The sequence below is a fragment of the Haemaphysalis longicornis genome, unplaced genomic scaffold (assembly GCF_048455015.1).
Source record: "Haemaphysalis longicornis isolate Haplotype H1 unplaced genomic scaffold, Haemaphysalis longicornis Haplotype H1 scaffold_5, whole genome shotgun sequence".
Classification (NCBI taxonomy): domain Eukaryota; kingdom Metazoa; phylum Arthropoda; class Arachnida; order Ixodida; family Ixodidae; genus Haemaphysalis; species Haemaphysalis longicornis.
The window spans coordinates 64,542,316-64,559,560 of NW_027526385.1; the positions used below are offsets into that span (position 1 = coordinate 64,542,316).

General features: G+C 46.3%; 1 protein-coding gene across 1 annotated transcript in view; it reads left to right on the forward strand.

The window, feature by feature from the left end:
• Positions 1-5,777: 5,777 nt before the first annotated feature.
• LOC144138338 (cytochrome P450 3A5-like) overlaps positions 5,778-17,245 on the forward strand; it is a 47,883-nt gene continuing 36,415 nt past the window's right edge. Inside the window, exon 1 of the mRNA XM_077670571.1 lies at positions 5,778-5,957. Coding sequence (XP_077526697.1) covers positions 5,878-5,957 — 80 coding nt within the window. The 5' untranslated portion in view covers positions 5,778-5,877. The remainder of the gene's footprint in view (positions 5,958-17,245) is intronic.

Sequence of the window (17,245 nt, forward strand, 5' to 3'; positions counted from 1 at the left end):
TTGCTACATATGCACTTCTGGCGTCACCGAAAACAACGCTTGGATCAAACTTCAGAGGTTCAACAACGGAAAATAAATTTCATTGTTGTGGAGGCACTATTTGCGGAGTTCCAGGCAGATATTACGCCCAGTGGGGGGGTTCTTGGCGATCTCACTGCAGTTCTCAAGTCTCTGCTTATCCACGTGCACGGGGACAAGACGAGTGTAAGCGCGCAAATGTATTTACATGGCCTATTTACGATCCTCTTTCACAGGAATCGGTAAAACACTGAAGAGAAAGGTGCCTTCGAAGGATCTATTGAATGTTGAAGGAACCTCCTTCATGTGCTAAGGGTTCGTGAGCCTGACCGCGCCAGACGAAGTGACGCCGACACGCAAGAATCAAAAGAATAGCCGGTGTATTCCGGGACAATAAAACAAAAAATGACATGCACTGAAACAGCAGCTTGAAACACCAAACGGTCATGGGAACAACGCGACAGCGGAGGGTGCATCAATTCACGTGCGTCTCCCGTACACGAAGGCGCTGGCGTCAAGGCTCCAACTCTCGCGCTCATGCGCATCATGATGCGCTACTTCGCTTCGCCTATCCTAAACGGCAGCACCATCTGAAGTATTCATAGGGAAGGGTCTAAGGCGCGTTCGTAGAGTTTCGTTTCATGTGCTTGCGAGTAAAAGCAATGGCGACACTTTTCTAGGAAGATAGGTGGAGTCCTCTGGGTGAAAGTTACGCATATATTTTTGCGAGAGCTTTCTGTAGTCTTTGCTGCGGGGTACGACGCGATAACTACGCACTACCGATGCAAATATCGTCTTTATCAAGTGTGACATGGACACCAGGAGGGAGGACTCGCTTTAGGTGGATAAGAGTAAGGTTAAATAGCAGAGGGCTCAAGACGGCTTCTTGAAGTAGTCCTTCTTGGATAGTATAGTAGGAATTGATTCATTATGGGGTTCAACGTGCCGACGCAACGCAGGCTATCAGGTGCGCTGTAGTGGAGGGCTCCAGATTAATTTGGCCACCTGGCGATCTTTCACGTGCGCCGAAATCTCGTACGCACGGGCGTTTTTGCTTTTCGCCTCCATCAGAAAAGCGGCCGCCGCGGCCGGTAATCGAACCCGCACCTCGTGCTCAGCAGCGCAACGCCTTAGCCACTGAGCCACCGCGGCGGGTAGTAGTATAGTAGGAAGTTGGGCCGTGTGGCAAGGAGATGAAAAGTTGTCACCCTTGCAGGTAACTTGAAATTCAAACGTAAAGGTTTCCACCAAATCCAAAAGCAGCAAGGGATGTCAAAATGGCATCATAAAAACTGAATCAAATGCTGATTTAATGTCAAAAAATACGGCAATAGAACATATCTGTTATGTAATTCTTCTTCCAGAGATGAAACTAGTGAAATCACGTTGTCAGTATACGGCTGCTCTATTTTCGCGACGGCCGTTCATCTGAGGCGGATAGAGTTTATTGCTATCAATAAACCAGGCCATTCTTCTGAATATCATTTTCTCCATAATTTTGCCGACACAGCTTAGCAACGCTATTGGCCGGAAAGAGTCATACGTCGTTAGTGGTTTACCAGGTTTTAGTATGGCCACTAGCTTAGCTAGTTTCCATTGGGAAGGTACTGTGCCACAGAGCCAGATTGAATTGCAATATTCCACGTGACGCAGTCGAAAGTGATGGGACAGGCGAGAAATGGCGTCCTAGGTTACTTCGTCTTGACCCGGCGAAGAACGTTTGTTGGAACCGGAGATGGCTGCGTTGAGTTCGTGTATGGAAAAAGGAAAATCGATGGCGGGGCAAGCCGCAAACGGGACTTCGGAGGGGGCACTTGTGGGGCGTGTCGGCGGTACTGATCTTGTAGACAGTAAACTACAGTACTTTTCAGCCGCCTCTTTCGGTGAAATGTCGTCGTGCAGCGGTAGCACTCGGAATGGGTGCAGCTGCTGAATATCGCTGCGCACTCCCTTAACGACGCGCCAAATTCGCGACAGAGGCTTGCGAACGTCCAGTTCTGAGCAGAATTCCCGCCATCACGGTCTGCTAAATTTTTCCAAGTGGCGTATTACCTGCCTCCGCATTCTGCGTGCCTCTCGAACGTCTTCTAATTTCTTTGTGCGTCGTACCTTACGTTCCGCACGCCTGCGTAGGGCTCGTAATCTTTCACAGCCTTGGTCTGTCTTCACGTTGAGGCGCTCGACCGTAGATCGGCGGGACTCCTGAAGGCAGTTGGTCATGGTTGGAATCAGGTCGTCGTCTGGAATTGCCGCCGTAACTCTGTGATTTACGTGGGCTTTGTGGGCTTCCCTGTGCGTCAGTTGGATCCTCCTTCCACCTCGGCGCACAGCCGCATTGGGAGAGGATATGAGAACGTGATAGTGATCGCTCCCTCTCGTTTCTAAAACTGTTCTCCAAGCAAATTTTCGTGCTAAATGGCTTGATACAAACAAAATATCAATGCAGCTGCGGATTGCTGCGTTTTTCAGGAACGTAACACTGCCGTCATTCAGTGGCTCTATACAATATTTCATCATCAGCTCGGCGAGTCTTGCTGCGCGGGAATTTGATTGTGCGTTCCCCCAAATTTCGTTGTGTGCATTGAAATCGCCGCATATTAGGTGTGGCGGGGGAGTGATGATGATGATACTTTCAAGCCTGGAAGCTGGCTAGGCAGCAATTAGAAATGCAGCGGAAATGATAACGTAGGCCCGCCCTCTCTGTGATTGGCTGAGAAGACGTGACTCAATTTAAATAGTTGGTGGGAACGCTTACGTTCCAGACTGGCAACTTCAGCCTGCGTAAAAGTGACGGGATGTTACTTAACAACTTGCAAATGGCGTCTTCTGTCACCGTAAAATAGGGCAAAACATTTCATCGACCTATGGCGCCGTTAAATCCCCGTGAATTTCCAGCAGGCGCAGTTTTGCAGGATGCGTGGTTTAAAGCTGCTTTAAGAGTTTTGGCTGTTTACAAGTGAGCGATGACGGAGCACACAAATAATGTGCCATATTTTGTTTTTATATTTGGCAATAAAATAAAAATTATTTGTTTGGCGTAAGAGCAACATAAGCGGGCAGTACAAGCCATGGCATTTGTCCACACTCCTACTAGGAAGCTGGGGGGTCCCACGATCGAAATCAAGAGAAAAATAACAAAGAAAACTGACTGTTTGTCATAACGGCGCTGATTGAGTTCGAGCTTGACGATTGAGTGAATCGGAGGCATCAGTACGCTCTGCCGTTACGAGGTGTATCGTTTTGCTGCACTTGCCGCGTCATACAACCGATGGCCACGGTCGTCTTTTTCTGTGATCACGCCATAAGCTTGTAACATAGCAGCAGACAATAGCATGGCAGTGGCGACGGGGTGATAACGCAACAAAGCTTGCTTGTGATGCAGAGAGCTCAACTATGTTACTAAAAGCGATTGAAATAGTAAATAAATATGGCAAAAAAGACTGCGTGATGTTCTTAACATCCCCCGTTCACTTCCATTTGGATCAACTTAACTTGATCGGCTTATGGTGTTGACGCCAATTTTAACCCGATGAAACGTGTTTTTCTTGCCCGGTGCCGCAGCCATCCTAATTTTTATAATACATGCCAACTGTTTTTATATATTTTATGCACAATATTTGATACCTTGGTTGTGATTTTTATGAGCTAAGCGCCAAATTACACTGCAAGTCGTCAGAGCACTCCGTCACGGATCGCTTACGCTTTAGCAACACGTAAGTAATCAGTGACGTGCATCACGTCACTCATTGCTTAGGTGTTGCTTACGCAAAAAAACGTGACGAATCCACCGTGAATTTATGCAGTCGAGAATGGGGCCCCAGTTGAGATTAGCGCCAGCGTACGCATCTTTTTGTTTTGATGTCCTTAACCTTGTTTGTTGCGCACAGCTCCATGAGGGTAGTTTGCCTGCTAGTCGCTTCAGGGTTCGACTTTAGTGATGAGTCCGCACTATCAGGGAAAAACCTATCATACGCGAGAACTGCCGACGAAAGTCGAGATTGTCAACGAAATCAAAAAGGGAGACGTGTTGCGGACCACTACCAATGCTCTTATTGTGCTTCTGGTTTAATTGGGAGTTCGGTTAATTCGAAGCTGCTTGCGGTCACCGTGAGCTCCGTCCAAAGCAGTCCAAAGCAGTTCGGTTCGGTCCTTAATTTAAAGCAATCATGCAACACCTCCCTTTCGATAAATGTTTTTCCTCTTTTCTTTGTGCCTGGAAGCAGTCCAAAATCTTTAGTCAACGACAGCCCAAAGCCGCCCCCCAATCGTTCCTCGTAGCGGAAAATAAGCCTTCCGGTACCTGCTTTGCTTGCACGGCGATTTTCTTAGAACTGGCTATCGAATGCGTTTATTGCTGCAAACGAAAGAAAGCTAGCCGATAGCCGTTACATCGCTCGGATCGCTGAAGTGGAAATCGCTTAAACTGTGAACAATGCGTATAAACAAATCATTCGTCAGTTGCGCTTCGTCCTGTGTCGTTGTTCTGGTCCTGGTTCGCTTGTGCACGGTTTAGGCACTTTCCACTCCAGCTATGAAGCACGAACTAGCCCCCTTTGAAGCCCTGTTATCACTCGAATGACATCATTCGAGCGCTGAAACACCGCAGAGACCCTGGAAGCTTGAAGGATCTCTTGACCAAGTTTCTATATTTTATGGTAGGAGTACAGCAGTGACATTTGGTATAGGTGCTTTGTGATCCCCCACTCTCCGTACTGGATGATCGTGCTGACTACGTTATGACAGCATTTGAGACTTAGAAAGAAGTTGAAGGAAGTGTTGCAGTGCCCTTTAAGTACTGATGTTGTAGTCCGCAACAACATCGATAACATATGCAAGAGAACTAGTGGGTCTTGCGCAGTTCTCGCCTCCGAAATTGCGGCCCCTATGTTTTCCGCTTCCGGGCAACAAACTGGCGGCGTGTAGGGTACTTCAGCAAGACCCCCTTGAATGATATGTCGCCTCTGTGTCGATAAGAGCTACGGAGGGCTCCCTATCAGGTTAGCGTTCCCGCTAGATGGGAAATTATTAGGGGCGAAGCACCTTAGGACCGAGGCTTGTCCGTCCGGCGTCCGTCCGCCGTTCGTGCTCACGGCACAGCCCCGTGTAAATCGAAACATCTGTGAACAAAAGATTCATAAACGGTTAACAAGAACAAAATAAAAATATTCACAAAAGGTTAGAGAGAGGGGGGGGGGGAGAGAGAGAGAGCGCGCTGCGGTGCAAATGCGTATATAAGTGCGTTACAGACCGCACATTCTTTTTCTGCCACGGATGAAAACGAACGTAAGGTGCGAGATGCGGCGGCTCGGCGTCTACGCAGACAACAAGCTACCCCGGAGGCGAGAGCTCGGGAAGCGGCGCAAAACGGCAACGCCGGCAACAAGCTACCCCGGAGTATTTATTGTACACACGCGTTGTCACTCATTTACATGCGCGAGTGAGAAATGTCGCGGGTGATTTACAGTAAAAACGATCCCCAGTGCTTCGTCCACTCGTCGTGATTCACTTCGTGGAGATGCGTGAATTTTTTTGTCCACGTCACTCTGACTGCGGAAGAAAGAATTTTCAAAAACTAGTCATATAGACGGCTTCGCTATAGAGGTGGCGTCTAAACCGCTACGCCAGACAAACCCACGTACGCCAGAAAAACCATTCGTGTTACGCAAAGATACGCTTCGCTTACAAAACGAAAGGAGGGGAGGAAAGTACGTACCCGACGGGCGCAGTCTGTCCTGCAAGGCCATTTCCGATAACCGGCAGTGCATTCAGACGCGCCGCCTAGTCGGGCAGGCGCATCTGGCACTGTGGCTCTTGGTCGTTCTCCCGGTTAACCACAGAGGGGTGCACACGGCTGCCGAGATGTTGGAAATTGGCTTCGAGTCATGGATTTTGGCTCTGGTCACCTGCGTCTTATACAGCGTCGGGCAGTGGCTGCTGAGGTGAGAGCCTACAATTCTTGAATAGCTGGATGATGGTGGTGTTGAGTGAAGAGTTCTCACATTGCAAAAGCGCATGTTTTTAGTTGTGGGCCCCGTTTTACAATCCCTTAAAACACCTCCGTTACTGCGCCTTTTATATTGTGCCAGCGGTCATCCCTTAAAAATAGGCGGTCAGATAATCAAGCACCCTTGCGTTTAACGACGCCGATGGTTGAACGCGAAGGTTTATCGTGAGGGATTCCTTCATTGCACTCTGAATCTAGAATTGAAGTCAACGGTTTGACGGAAACCCATCTGGTCGGGAGACAACATGTTGACTTAAAAGGTAAACGCCGATCAAAAGAAACTGTTAACTTTAAAAACTTTAAAATAACAACCAACAATACGTTTCGGCTTCGCTACGGAAGCCTTGTTCCCAATGGCTAAGGCGTTGCGCTACTGAGCACGAGGTCGCGGGTTCGATTCCCGGCCGTGGCGGCCGCTTTTCTGATGGAGGCGAAAAGCAAAACCGCCCACGTGCACGAGATTTCAGCGCACGTTAAAGATCCCCAGGTGGTCAGAATTAATCCGGAGCCCTCCACTACGGCGCGCCTTATCGCCTGGGTTGCGTCGGCGCGTTAAACCCTACAATCAATCAAATCAATCACAATGGGGTGAATGAAAGTTGATGCACGCTTATGTTCTCTTCAGCACGTGACGTAACCAGCGCGTGTACGACGGGAGGAGGGACCTTTCATTCCGATTAAGTGTGGCACGTGTCCTCTGTATCTCCAGAGACTCCAGATAAAGCCGCGATCTAAATCTAGAATTTGAATCTAGAATTTGAATCTAGAATTTGGCTCGCACGCGGTTTGGACTTTGACACGTTGAGCTTCGACCTGACTCGCACGCAGAATCAACTTTCTATTGCAGCGGCATTGACATTGATCTTTCGACATTTTCTTTCGCACGAAGAAAACTTGGCGCTGAACCATCGTCGTCATTAGAACGGGGGTGCAAAGTTTTTCTACTTTTGCACGTCCAAGCTTCCCTCTCTGAATCCAGGATGCTTCGACCATGTCGTAATGACACAATTGAATAGACGCGGCTTCATAGCGCGAGGGACCAAGTTTTAGTCCGACCCCCGGATGCACAGTTTACTTTCACTGTAACCACAAAAGTCGTCATTTCCAGGAAAGTTGCATTTCCTGCATTGTGTTATTGATGCGACACATTCAATCAGTGAGGCATTAAAAGCTTCGCTTTACTAATTAGAGTGGTATCGATTATTATCAGGAGCATAAATTTGTTTTCGGATATGCAATCAGTTTTTATGGGAATAACAATTATCACAATGCAATACGGAAGGGCTTCACAACCTAGGCTTCACAGTGACGTCGATTATAATGGAGTTTATTCCAAGGGGTAATGGCGAATAAAATAAATTGACAGGCTGTGAAGAGCATGCAGCGGTGCAGAACAATTAGAAATTGATTTTTGCTGAAAGATTTCCTGCGCATCTGCCTAAACTTTGTGTCATATAGCGTGAACTTTTATGCTTACCATCCGCGGTGCTGAAATAATTTAGGAAATCCACGCCCATACTTAAAGTTATGTACTCAAGCATGCCATACAATTCGAATGCACTTGTCTAACTTGAGTGAACTTTACGGTTACCAAGGAAGTTGTTCACTAAACTTTAAGTTCAATAAACTGAATGTTTACTATAAAAAATACGGAGCTGCATAGGGCACAGCAGAAATTGTCGGAAGTGGGAAATTCAATTTATTAGGTGCGTCGATATTACGTGACATGCATAACAGCACATAGTAGCACATTTCACCTTTAGAGTAATCTGTAATTTTTATTCGTACTGGAGATCTTAAAGCGCGAAAGTTATGAATCTGCCCAGAAAGTCCATGTTTTTTTTTTGTATTTCGCCTGGCACAGCTTGTTGCTGAGACACAAAGCCTCCCAACTCTTATAAGATATCCAACAGCCTGCGCTACAGTCACAGGAATTATATACCTCTGTCTGAACTGCCGTTTCTACCGTTGGGTCTTGTTCTTCGTACTCTTCTTCGGGGCGAAGAGGCCCGAGAATATGCTGAACTTCAATAAAAATGAGCCGTCGTCGACCTACCTAGTTAGTTGAACTAAACAATTCGCTATTGTTATATTCGCTTAACTGAAAGACTTCGGCATTGCATTCCCTAGATTCGGGAATCCAAGCCCTAGATTCGGCTTGGATTCTATGAAAATTTATCATTCTTAAATATTTGTTCAACCGACGTGCGTACAAATGATACCATGCTGTATTGAGGGTTTGGCTGGATGAGACATTATGGAATTTCGGTATAATTCATGATACAGTAAATTAGGAATCAAAATGCCATTGAAGATGATAACAGCGCGTGTTATGCTAGTAAATCACCCGAAATAAATGTTATAAGGTGGCTCCCTTAACGATTGCACTAGTTCCAGCGATGAGTATTTAAAGAAATTATAATTCGGAAATTTCAAAACGTCAATGAAAGGCACACGAACAATGGGTGGGTATAAAATAGCTTTTTAGATGTAGGGTGAGAGGTTTTTTCGAACAATGAACGGTCAGGCGTAGAAAATCGTAAACGCTTTGTTGAAATATAAACCATTTTGTGTTCTAGGGGTTGTAAAAGGCATTGATTTAGATCTTAATTTGACGCAGAAACAGAATTTCACAAATGAGCTAAGCTTCGCGCTTTGTATGGGAATTAAAAGGCTATCTAAATTAACAGCCACATTTTAAGCATTCAAGTGATCATCTGCACTTTATCAGTTAACTAATACGTTACGCTATGATGCGTGCTTCAAACAGCAAGAATACTGCGTTCAGAGAGAAATACGAGAAACATGAACTGTGTACGACCGAAATGCAAACAGCTGCGCGATTAGGGTTAAGGGACATAAAGCGGACGAAACATTTTGCCCTCCTAAAACACTAAAAATTCTCTAAGTGCTTCCTTCGTAGTGAAAGCTAGAAACTGTGCTCCTCACAAGTGATGCACCTTTTTGCACCTTCCCTCGCAAGCCTGTTCAGGTAATATCCAAACACAGTGCTGGAACAAATAAATCTAAAAAGCGTCGAAAGGTTTCAGAACGCAGCGTTATCATTGTTGCACGCAAAAGAGTGTCGACCCGTTGGTGACTGAACGGCTTCAAGCGCGAAAAAATGCGGCCACAACTCGGTTTGCACCAGTACGTGTTATAATTGGCATGCGGACTGAGCCAAGGCGCCCATGGTAATGTCATTATACATAAATGAGCTGCAAATTAAAGCCGCTCACGTCGGGGCATCATTGCATCACCCTGTATATTTGCTGCTGTTTCTCCAAGCATTTATGGTACAGAAGAAAATAGTTTCGGCGACGTCCACGAATCCTTTCAAGGACACGCTTGCCACGCTTGCCACCGACCGCACAAGGTTTCCCGAGTTGTAGATCTTGGCACAGCTGGCAGACGGCAAACAACAACTCGGGGAACCTTGAGTGGTCCGTGGATGCCTCCGGCTGGGTAAACAACAGCAAAGATTAACGAACCGGAACGCGTTCTTTTATGCATGAGGGCGTTCCAGCAAACGGTGGCGAAGTGAGGTTTTTCCTTGTAAAGGATCCTTGGAACCGCCGTCAAGGCCTGTCGCAGAACGAAAAGATTACTTATAGTTGGTGCCCGACCAGAACCCAGTGGTGCGGCAATGATCACGCAACTTTTCCTTTTTTTTTTTGTTTTTATCGCGCATGACGAAATTCCCTCACCGAATCTTGATACCCGAGTAGGCTCCACAGTGATATTGTAACGTGGCGGCAGATGACACGAACCATGAGGCGATCAAGTGATGTATTTACACGACTGTTTGTAGGCAGCCATTCTGAGCCCGCGCTCGCTGCGCCCCGCACCCATCTTCTTCATTGTCATCATTAGTGGTGGGCCATGCCGGCGCGGGTATTGTCCTGTCCCGTGAAAATATGTAATAGAAGGGATACACCTTTAGGTACTAAAGCAAATATCCGATGTACTGGGAACTATGATACACAAATACAGGTTGAAAAAGACATGCGTGCACAGACTGACCTTGAAAGAACGTTTTAAATGCAGAGCATTTCAGTAACTCACGATGTCACCCGCGTTGACGTCCGTAGTCCGCACCGCACCCCTCCCTACTATATAAAAAAAATACTATCCGGCGCCACGTTTCGATACCTCGACCCTGCGGGCGGAACACAATGTACATGGTGCTCTAACCACTGCGCCACAAAGCCGACACAGAATTGGAGGCTACGGACGCGCCTTATATCCTTGACTCATTCAAATTACTGCTGACGAGCGCTCTCTCGTCAGCAGTTGCCACAAGTGCAACAACATTAACGTAACGCAAACTACTTAACGTCGTGCGCCCCCGGAAATGCTCTGCATATAATCGTGCCCCTCGCGAGGGGGATGTTTCACTGCGTCTTCACTCGGTCGCGGAACCCGTGGCGCCATCTGGCGGAGGCGCGGCACAACTCGTAGCACTTTCTTTGAAAAAGCGCCTCGAAAGCGCGGCAAATATGAAATGGGGATGACGCGCTTGAGCGTGCAACCGCAGTTTCTTTTTCGCAGCCATTGCTCGACGAGATGGGCGCAAAGAACAATGTTTTATTTCACAAGTATTCATTCAAAAAATAGGTACAATGAACCAACCGCTTACGTATGATACCCAGACGGGTATAGGAAAAAATGGTTCCGGAGAAAATGGTCCCGGAAGAAATGGTCCCGGAAAAATCTGTCCCGGACAAATTAGTCCCGGAAAAAATGGTCCCAAAGCTTAGGTAGGAAGAGAAGAGAGAGAGAGAGAGAGAGAGAGAGAGAGAGAGAGAGAGAGAGAGAGAGAGAGAGAGAGAGAGAGAGAGAGAGAGAGAGAGAGAGAGAGAGAGAGAGACAAATGGATTTTACTAATGAGCAGGATGTTCTTAGTGGGTGTATCACGATTGCCCCGCGCGCAGAATCCCCGTCGCGAAAACCGCGCGACGTTAGCCCCGTGTCTCATTTGCCCCGCGTGCAGTATCCCCGCGTGCCATTTGCCCCGACGTCAGTTTCCCCGTCCCATTCTCCCGGGGCGATATTATGGCGCGTCATTTTCTTTTCGGTGACTATAATTTTTTTTAATTAAAGTAAAGTAAGGTTGGACAATCTTCTCAAGAAGATGATTGGGTCAGCTTCCCCGAAGTAGCACTGAGGCGTTATTCCTTCTTCCCTCGGCTGCGATAATTTAGATGAGGGTCCAAAGTACGATGGCGGTAAACGCTATCCCCCCCCCCCTTCCCTCTCCGCTCGGGTCTAGGACAGTTCGGTGTACGGACATTTCAGTGTGGGACATTTATTTGGGTGCACGGACATTTCGATGTAGGGACATTTATTTTCGATGCCCTTGTAGGCACAGCAGTAAGAAATTTCAACAACACTTGCGCCGACAAGGTCCAGGATGCCTAAGTTGTAAGCTTAACGCCGCAGTGCTCTTGCCTGTGGGTACATTTCCGTCGTAGATAATAAAATTGTACTAATCGGGCTTGAGCTCCTTACGGCAGCTGTCATCGTCACTGACCAATCTCACTTAGTTACTACGTATAGGAAGACTTTGGTCTTTTATGTTGACGTGGCAGCCGAACGGGAACTAGTGAAGCGAAGGCAAAATTGTCAAGACAGCTGCTCCAGTCACTGGTATTTAGCCTAAGTGGGGAAGTTATACCTGTGGTTACCTTAATCTGGAGCCTAACAACGGGCCATGCAACGTCAAACTCATTGCATATGGAGCTGCCTACACTGGATGACGACGCTTTCTAAGCAGCAGTCCACTACGCCTTCACTATGTTTGCCTTCATCCGTTAGAGCCAGTGCACGGTAGACTTTAAATGCGGACGCCCCTGTTTCGGTTCACTTGCAGTCCCAAATTCCCCTGATGTAATACAAACTTATCCCCTTGCTTCTGATTTCTTCGCAACATCACCAGTTATTTAAATGTTATTTCTTTTTCGGTGCAGGGGAACAACGTTGACAAGAGTAAGCGACACGCTTTCTCACTTGCGTGGCACAAGAGGGCGCCATAAATGCCTCCCATAAAGTTCGGTGTTTGCTTCAATCGGCGTTTAACTACCTGGCAATTTCTCCGCATTTTGTACCAACAAAAAAATAAAAGTTGAGCTGATTTTTATTGTAAAAAATCACGAGCGCGTAGCTGGGTAGAGCTCCGGTGAAAGGCAATCGCCAAGGCAACTTTCATTTTTTCTTCCATAGTAAACGGCTTGCACCTCATTCATTTTTTTCTCTTTATTGCCTGTATGAACACCAGAACACAAATGCGTCAATGATAGGTTAAAAACCGCCGACCATGCTTTGGCTGGCGGAAAGATTTAAAATAAACATCAAAAGTACACAAATCTTCCAAAATTGGCAACCATTCCAGCTCTATACCCTGGGTTGTAGCAATATCGTACATCGAAATCATGCTCTTCAAAATACTTGCTAACGGTTTGGGCGTGCACGTCCGCATGGCGTACAGCCATACGCGACCTCCAAATTGAATGCAATGCTACAGCCATTATGAGGTCGTACGGCACACCATCACAACACTCAACGGGGAGATACCGTATTCCCTGTGGCTTGCACCTCATTCGTACGCAGGAATTTGGTCCTTAAGAGGAATCTAAATGGTGTAAGACATGCGGGGATGAGGTCAACATAAAAACTTTGCGCTTGAAGTGAGTACAGCGCTCACCTAGGTGCTGCGTGATATGGTCTTGTGGAACCAAGGTGCGCAACTTGATGAATTGTGCTCTGAGCCCATTTACCGAGGAGATTTTTATAGAAAGCACACCGCCTTTCGCGGTCATGTTTTGCGCATGCTCTCCACTTTATAACTTTCCACTTGTAACAGTATTGGCGCTTTTGCACAGAGTCAAAATCATTTATAAAACAAAAAATGATAAAATCCTTTATAAGCTGCTCAAGCAGAATTTAGCCAGGAAATCGTCCACTTGCTTCAAGGAAATGAACCCGAATTGAATTGAAATAAAGCATCAGTTAACGGTTGGCTCAAAATCCGGCATTCTGCGCGGCCAACAAATGGAAAACTTGACGAACAGGCCCCACTGCGCTGAGACAGCTGAAGAAAAGCAATTCAGTTTTGAAAAATCCCGCAAATTTGAGTACGGATGACAATCGAATCCAAGCCGTTCTGAATTGGAAAGGATCACGCATCACCAACGCCAACTCAGGTCGAGTCCCTAGCTGGCTAGAACTGAACCTAGTAAATAAATGCTTTGTGAGATTCGACTTTGAAGTGGATATTTGAGACATTTATTGAGGTCTAGATCATTTTGCGAGCATGCTAATTGCAGAAGCACAACCTAGGGAAATAGAAAATTGTGATCTTGCTTGTTCCTGAGATCCAGTGGCTGTGCCCCACCAAATGGCGCAGTATCAGTGCGAAAGGGTGGGTGTGTGCCGTAGTGAATTTAGACCTAATGTTAAGCTTTGAGCTCAAGTTCTCAACTGGTACCCAGAGGCTAACGTAAAAGGAAATTTAGAAGGAAGCTTAGGAAGCTCTAAAAATTCTACTGCGTTAATAAAAACGGCTCCGACTGGGCCCGCGACAGCAGCATTGGACGAGTCACCATAGATCAAACGTCACAGTAACATAATTAGTTTACTTTACTTTCCAAATGGTAACAATTTTTCATTGCCCCCCCCCCCCCTTTTTTTTTCTTCCCATTTTGCTCCGTCTGATCGCTTCCTATTCCCAAACATGACTCAGCGAGGGAAACATTTGTTAAATTATGATTCCATCTCCGCCGTCAATACACATTTCGCTTCACTTGTTAATTCCGAAGTTGGTAGTGGGGTTCGAAAACTGGAAGCTTGGCGCACCAAGTGTGCATGTAGCCCCTGCAGCCAAGGAATCAAGAGAAATTGAATGAATTGTTACAAAAAAATGGTGTTTTGTTCTAATTTCGATTATACTTCTCAGCCCGCTTACGTAGCGCGCGCACATCGCACAATGAAGCTTACTTTGGCCTTTGTTAGTAGTAAGTGGTTTGTCAAGAAACCTATATTTTAGGGAGAGAACGCTCGAACGACGGAGCAATAGCGAGCCACTCGAAAGGCCGCATGCGCTTTCAACAATACCCATGTGGTGATACCGTATAGTCATATACTGTTTTCGCTTTGCTCTCTCGCAATTTGGTTGTCCTTTCGCCTCACTACATGTCCAGTCCAAGTCCATTTTTTTCGCTAAAGTTGGACTATGGGCTCTCCCACCCTGGTCTGTTCCCTGATCGAGGGCGCTCGTTTTCTGCTGGTTGGGCTGATGTAAGTTTCATTCAAGGCGTTTGGTAATGCGCCGAGTTTCCGCCACGTGTGCCATCACCGACGGTACGCATTGGTTGTATACCATTCTTTAAGTAATACTGTTAGCTTACTTTCCATTATTTGGAAATGCTTGGCGACTTCACCCCAACCCATGCATATTCTACTCCGGATTTCTCTTTCGTGTTAGGGATCGGCACTGATAAGCTGTCCAAGGTGTGTGAATTCGCCTTGTTGTTCTGGAATTAGGTTATCTAGAGCGCAGAGGCTACATGTATTTTTTATTTACATTCGCTCAAATTATTTTTAGTAATTTTTCAATCCTACACCAAGCTTTCTCACTGTTGGACCCGATGCATTTTCTACCGCAGTTCTTCAGACACGCTGAAAAAAAAAACAATGTCGTCGGCAAATCTCGTGTGGCTTAAGTATTCCCCACTTATTTTGAACTCTGTTTTCTTGAATTTAACCGTAATGAATACCCATTCAGCACAAGCTGCGAACAATTCTTGTTACACGGCATCCTCTTGTTTTACTTCATTTATGATTGGGAACTTTTCGCTTTTTTGTGGACGATTATCTACCGCATAGACTCCTTTAGTATGTCATCCAAGTGTCCTATGTAGGTCTCCTCTATTCCTTGGTCTTTTAATGCTACCGGTGCTATTGTCCTCTCTATGTGATCAGGCGCCTTGTGGGCCTCTAATTGTCATATAGAGAGGTTTGGATAGTCAGCGTATTTTTTTCTAATACTTGATAAATGACACTGATGTGATATGTTGTTAAGTATACTTTTCAAAATGGCGCCTGTACTCTCTTTTTTTCGAGGCCTACATTGTCATTATTAGAAACAGCGCAAGAGACAGGACGAGCAAACTGACAAGGACAGCGCCCGTCCTTGTCAGTTTCCTCGTCCTGTCTCTTGCGCTGTTTTCAATCATGAATCCTTACCGACTCGCCCAGCTTCGCACACTTGTTCACTACATTGTCAGTGGATCAAAATTATGTTGGCGTTTCTCCAGCCTTTAGCCTGCTTGAATTCTTTAGGCATGTTGAAAATAGCTGAGTAATCTTTTTCGAGGACATCTCTACCTTTCTTGTGAGTGATCTCCGGTTATTACATCTTCATCTGCAGCTTTGTCACTTTTCATGTCCCTGAGTGCCGTTTCTACATCCTGTTACATCTTTGGGACCTGCTAAGCTTGTAGACTCAGTATTTTTCACCTAGACAAACATCCTTAGCGTATAGCCTGTTGTTTCATTTTAGATGCGACGCATCTCTTTCAGTCGCCTTGTCCCTCCGGCGTAGTCCGGCGGCGTCCGCATCCCTCCCCCATTCTCCGCGCCGTGCCAGCTGCGCGCTAGCGCCGCTCTCACCGCAGCGCCATCTGCGTGTTAGCGCTCAGCTGCGCTCGCTCCGTCGCCGTGCCAGCTGTGCGTGGGTGCGGGTTAACACATGCGCATGCGCTGCTCTGCGCTGCTCTCTCTCATTGGCCTCACCGTACATATAAACGCGGTAAGTGCGCCGCTCCTCTCAGTCGTTCCGCCGGCGCTCCTCCGATGACATCCTCCGGTGACCGCCGATGATTTGAAATGGAGACTAACAGGCCCGATATCGCGATGGTCGGCGCAACCGTAACAAGCACGGGCCACCCCGATAGAAATTTACACCATCTTCCCGAGAGGGGAAGAATGGGGTAGATGCGACGCATCGGGGGTGAACATGCTGCGTAAATAGGACACACAACAACAGCAATCCACACGCTAACATAACGGAAACGCAACGGCAACCCCCGATGCGTCGCATCTACCCCATGGTTCCCCTCGCGGGAAGATGGTGTAAATTTTTTCGCTATTTTTTCTTGTCCAAGTTGCGGGTAATAATACCCTGTTCTTCTCGGAGTGCGTAAATTTTAAGTTTCAACAGCAAGCTTGTTTTTAGTTTTTTTTATATTTACTCCTTTATTCAGCGTTTCCGCAATCATTCTCACTTTGTACGCACGAGTCATTAATCGCTTTACTTCTGTTAACCAATTGCCAGTTTCTTGCACTTTAACTTGATCCACCTTATTTGAATATTTTGTGTTCGTTGTTTTGAAAACGAGTTGCTTTTTTTCTAAGCTAACCAGTTAATTTCGGACACGCTGGTTATTCTACAGTTACTGTTGACTCTGTGATTACCGTTGGCGGGTTGCGATTCACTGTCCACTCTGTACTCGTTCTCACTGGTTAAATGCGCGAATACACTACGACGGGTTATTTTGTACTCCTGCGTCTTGGTTCTAACTGGCACTTTGTTGGGTTTTTTATTCTTCACCCGTTTCCTTATTTTCCTTTCGAAATCAATCCTTATTGTGCACCTAACATTCATATGATCTCTGTTCCTACTTCTGTCTAGTACATCAACGTTCTCCAGAAGTCCTGGATAATCCCTTATAATGAAGTAAATTTTGTCTTAAGTTCTCCGTTTCACGGTTTAAGCTTTTTCCTGTCTATTCCCTACTTCATTTGCAGATGAATGTATTCATCAACCGCAAGTTATTTCTCTCCACAAATTCAACCAGCGTATCTCCTGGGCTATTGCAATTGGCTATTCCAATATTTCCGATTGCCCTGTCTCCGTGTTGCTTCTCAGCGACTTTTGCGTTAAAGTCTCCCTTCACAATAGTGAACCATGTTGATCTTCTCTTTGCGGGTTCGACATCCTTGTGGACACTGTCTACGGCCTCATCCTAATGACTATATGGGGGTGCATAATCTTGTATATTCTGTAACTTGTATAGCTTTTTGCCTGTTCGTAACGACTTCGTAATCACCATCCCCAATTACACAAAGAAGGTATATCCCTACCAGATTATATTTCACCTCATCTAGATCATCGCCACAAGGTCAGAGTACCATTATGCAGAACAAATGGCTGGTACACGTCAC